General features: G+C 59.0%; 1 protein-coding gene across 1 annotated transcript in view; it reads left to right on the forward strand.

Annotated features, from left to right (window-relative positions):
• adamts12 (ADAM metallopeptidase with thrombospondin type 1 motif, 12) overlaps window positions 1-2,305 on the forward strand; it is a 20,621-nt gene extending 18,316 nt beyond the window's left edge. The window contains exons 18-19 of the mRNA XM_060066060.1: window positions 343-553; window positions 1,013-2,305. Coding sequence (XP_059922043.1) covers window positions 343-553; window positions 1,013-2,290 — 1,489 coding nt within the window. The 3' untranslated portion in view covers window positions 2,291-2,305. The remainder of the gene's footprint in view (window positions 1-342; window positions 554-1,012) is intronic.
• The last annotated feature ends 123 nt before the right edge of the window (window positions 2,306-2,428 follow it).

The following is a 2,428-nucleotide window of genomic DNA, read 5'->3' on the forward strand; positions in this document are numbered from 1 at the left end:
TTGGAAGATACTATGATGACAGTAAGGCCCAATCCCATTTCTACCCCTTACCCTTACCCCTCCTCCGTGTTTTGAAGGGGTAAGGGGTAGAAATGGGATTGGGCCTCAATCTCGCTAGTGGCTAGGCAAAGCGCAGAGCAAATCTTTGCACACATGCCGACTGACCCCCCTGACAGACGGGCTGTCCCCTTGGCACAGAGCCAGAGCCGCCGACCCGCCGGTTGCACTCAGCCCTTCGCTATAAAGTGACGCGCCCTCCGGCCGCTTCCCTCCTGGAACGGCGTGTGTCGCGTGTGCTGACGTGTCTGACCCCCCCCCCCGAACCTCGTGTGCTTCTGCCAGGTGGTGGGTGGGGGGCTGGCAGCACTGCAGCACCACCTGCGGGGTGGACGGGGTGCGGAAGCGCACCGTGCTGTGTGTCCGCACCGTGACCGGGGAGGAGAGGGTGCTGCACCCCTTGGACTGCAAGCACCTCCTGAAACCCAAGCCGATGGTGCCCTGCAGCAGGGAGGTTGCCTGCGGACAGGACTGGGCGGTAGGCGCCTGGGAAGAGGTGAGCTGTGTCCCGGTCGTCAACGTCTTGTTTGTGTGGCTCTGAGAGATCAGTATGCACAGGCTGGCACACTCGCTTCATCTAAACAGGCCCGCAAAACCCACCTTTTCAAGATTGCTTTCAACGCATAAACCCCCTTTCCTTCTCTCCTTTTAACTATTCCTAGTCTTCCGTTTTTTAGCAACCTATTTATCCTGTTTTATCTTTTTATCATTTTACTTATATACGTTATTAAAAAATGATTTTATTCTGTGTTCATTGTTAAGCGACTTTGAGTATTTAGAGAAGCGCTATATCAATTGAATGTACTATTGTTATTATTCCGTCTCCCGTTCTGTTTCGATCCAGGGTAGACGGGCTATAGAGTCACTCTTTGTCTCCTCATTGTTTGAGCGATGGAACCCTGCTCTTGGTGTTCATCCTCCATATGATTCACCTCCAACCCTTGTCCTCCTCCAGTGTCCGGTGTCGTGCGGTGGCGCCGTGCGGTCCCGGTCGGTCACGTGCGTGTTGGCGCCCCGGAAGAGCTGTGACCTCACCACCAAGCCGCGCTCCCGCTCGCTGTGCGCGCTGCAGAGCTGCCCCAACTCCAGCCTGCGCAGACGTCCCGGGCCTCCCACCAAGTACCGCCGCCTCTTCCCGCCCAAAAGCAAGTCTGACGCCGCCACCGTGCGCCCCAGGGTCCCGACGACACCCGTGACCACCAGCGCGCCGTCCACACCCTCACCCACGTCTCCTCTGTGGGAGACGACCGTCGCCCCTGGCGACGCGACCACCGGAGCGCTTGGCGGCGACGACGATTACGAGTTTGACATAACGGTGAAGGGGAATCTGATCGTGAAGAAGGAGAACGGCGGAAAACCTCCTCCGACGGAAGCCAGCGCTCTAGCGGAGAGCCCTGAGGGCAACCGGGCAGAGGAGGAAGAGAAGGACGGGGAAGAGGAGGGCAGCACAGAAGACGGGGTCCCCTATTCTCCCGCCTTTGACTCTGAGAACGAGAAGACGATGAATGAGAAGGGCATTATCGATCTAGACGTGACACCCGCAGCCAAGTTAGCTGTGGCCCCTATCCAATCACCCGGCCCGACCACACCCCACTTGGTCATGGCGGTCCCCACGTTGCGTGCAACGCAAGCCCCCGCACGCACCACCAGAGCGCCCGCTACGAAGGCCTACACCACCACCCCACGGGCTGCCATGCACCATACCATGGCCGCACAAACCACTCGTCGCTACACCCTCTTTGGACCCCGCACAACGCCTTTGAGCGATCCATACGTCGACCGGTCACACAGGGTACACCACACAACCACCGCCAAACCCAGGAGCCACTCGGCTCCGTTAAACCATCAGCGGCCAGCGACTCAAGCCCCAGAGGCCTTCACTAAAAGGACCTTCACTTCCACGGACAGACCTCAAACCACCGGGCACCACGCTAAGCTGAAGAAGCCGGGCGACTCTTCCAAGAAAAACAACCGGGCGGCGCCGGAGTCTAAGAGGCACCTGGCTCACGCCAAAGACGACACCCACCCCGCCAAGCCCAGGCCGAGACCCAAGCGTCCCGCCGTCAGCGACTCCAGCGGGAACGAAAGCAACCCGAGGGCCGCACAGCCCGCCACCAGGGACGTGTTCTGGGTGGCGGGGAACTGGAGCGAGGTGGGTCCTGACTCACGACACGGCAGAGCATTCCGAGGGGCTTATGCACCTCGCGGCCATCCCGGCTCGCGAGGTGCATAAGGACGCCACCCCGTCCTTCATTCCCTTTTCATTCAAGTGTTTAAAACCAAAGATGGCCGCCATGTGAATCATATCCACCCCTCCCCCCCCGTATCTGTTTTTTTTAAATATAATGCGAGTGCACCGGAGACGAGGTAA

This window comes from Gadus macrocephalus, chromosome 11 (genome assembly GCF_031168955.1).
Source record: "Gadus macrocephalus chromosome 11, ASM3116895v1".
Taxonomy (NCBI): domain Eukaryota; kingdom Metazoa; phylum Chordata; class Actinopteri; order Gadiformes; family Gadidae; genus Gadus; species Gadus macrocephalus.